Source organism: Sinocyclocheilus rhinocerous, unplaced genomic scaffold (assembly GCF_001515625.1).
Source record: "Sinocyclocheilus rhinocerous isolate Xijiao unplaced genomic scaffold, SAMN03320098_v1.1 C36284598, whole genome shotgun sequence".
NCBI classification, from domain to species: Eukaryota; Metazoa; Chordata; class Actinopteri; order Cypriniformes; family Cyprinidae; genus Sinocyclocheilus; species Sinocyclocheilus rhinocerous.
Window position 1 is genome coordinate 1 of NW_015777804.1, and position 972 is coordinate 972.

The 972-nt window shown below is 34.9% G+C and overlaps 1 protein-coding gene across 1 annotated transcript; it reads right to left on the reverse strand.

The window, feature by feature from the left end:
- Positions 1–240: 240 nt before the first annotated feature.
- Positions 241–952, reverse strand: LOC107735772 (RNA-binding protein 44-like; the record flags this gene model as incomplete). The annotated part of the gene is made up of 4 exons (XM_016547358.1): positions 873–952; positions 562–668; positions 386–460; positions 241–292 (listed from the first exon to the last, which is right to left on the reverse strand). Coding segments are annotated over exons 1-4 (239 nt in total), but the record flags the coding sequence as incomplete, so codon positions are not given.
- Between the last annotated feature and the right edge of the window lie 20 nt (positions 953–972).

A 972-nucleotide genomic window follows, 5' to 3' on the forward strand; every position in this document is an offset into this window, starting at 1 on the left:
CCCCAAGTCCCCGTGGCCAGGGGAAGGCTTCCCCAGCCTTACACACGCTCCGCTTATGGATGACATTTTGTTTAAAGATTACCAGGCCAACAGAAATTATCATTCATTTCATGCCGACTTCAATATTTCATTCATAGCACCATTTATAAAATGTATCATTAATAAAGCATGATGATAAAACTGAACGGTAACAAAAATAACAAAAAATTAAAATATAATTTAAAAAAATTAAAAACTTACTTATTTGATGACATAGTTGTTGGAGGGGAAATGCAGTTTCCTCTGGTTTTTGCTAAATTATAAAATATATATTTTACACAGTATACAGAATGCTTGCTGACAAATAAACATCCAGTCTTAGTAATGTTTTACCAACTGAACTCACATTTCACATAAACATACTGTCTGTCTACTTGAAGTGCCGGGTGTTTCTGTAAAAATGGCAGAAGCCCTCCCTCTTCTGTGGATGAGAAAGCACAATTTCCCTCTAGACCCGCATTTTACTTACTGCTCATACGTTTTCAATAATTGAAGGTCATTTTATAATTTATATGCCCTTACTTTTAATTAAGGTTCTGTCCTCTGCTGTTAAACATAGGAACCATCCAAGCAACTTTGGATCTGTGAGCTCCAGATATTCATTGGCCAAGACAAGCTCGAACAGTGACCTACAATACAAGATGCACAATTATCTCCCTCAAAGTAACAAGGCGCAGTGGTAATTCAAATTATACTGATTCAAAGTTCAGTGCTTAAAATTTTATCTAATGCAAGCACACTGATTTGTATAAGTAAAAGATTGTTTGTGAATTTTTTTACTGAAGGTGTAAAGCAAATGAGTTTTGTTAAACCTTTGTTCAACAGTTGCTTACCTCATCAATAGAAACTTCCTTCCATCATTGGTGTACAGTGGATCATTGTAAAAGCCTTGAGAGATGTACAAGAAATTCAGCAACACTGAGTAAAAAAAAA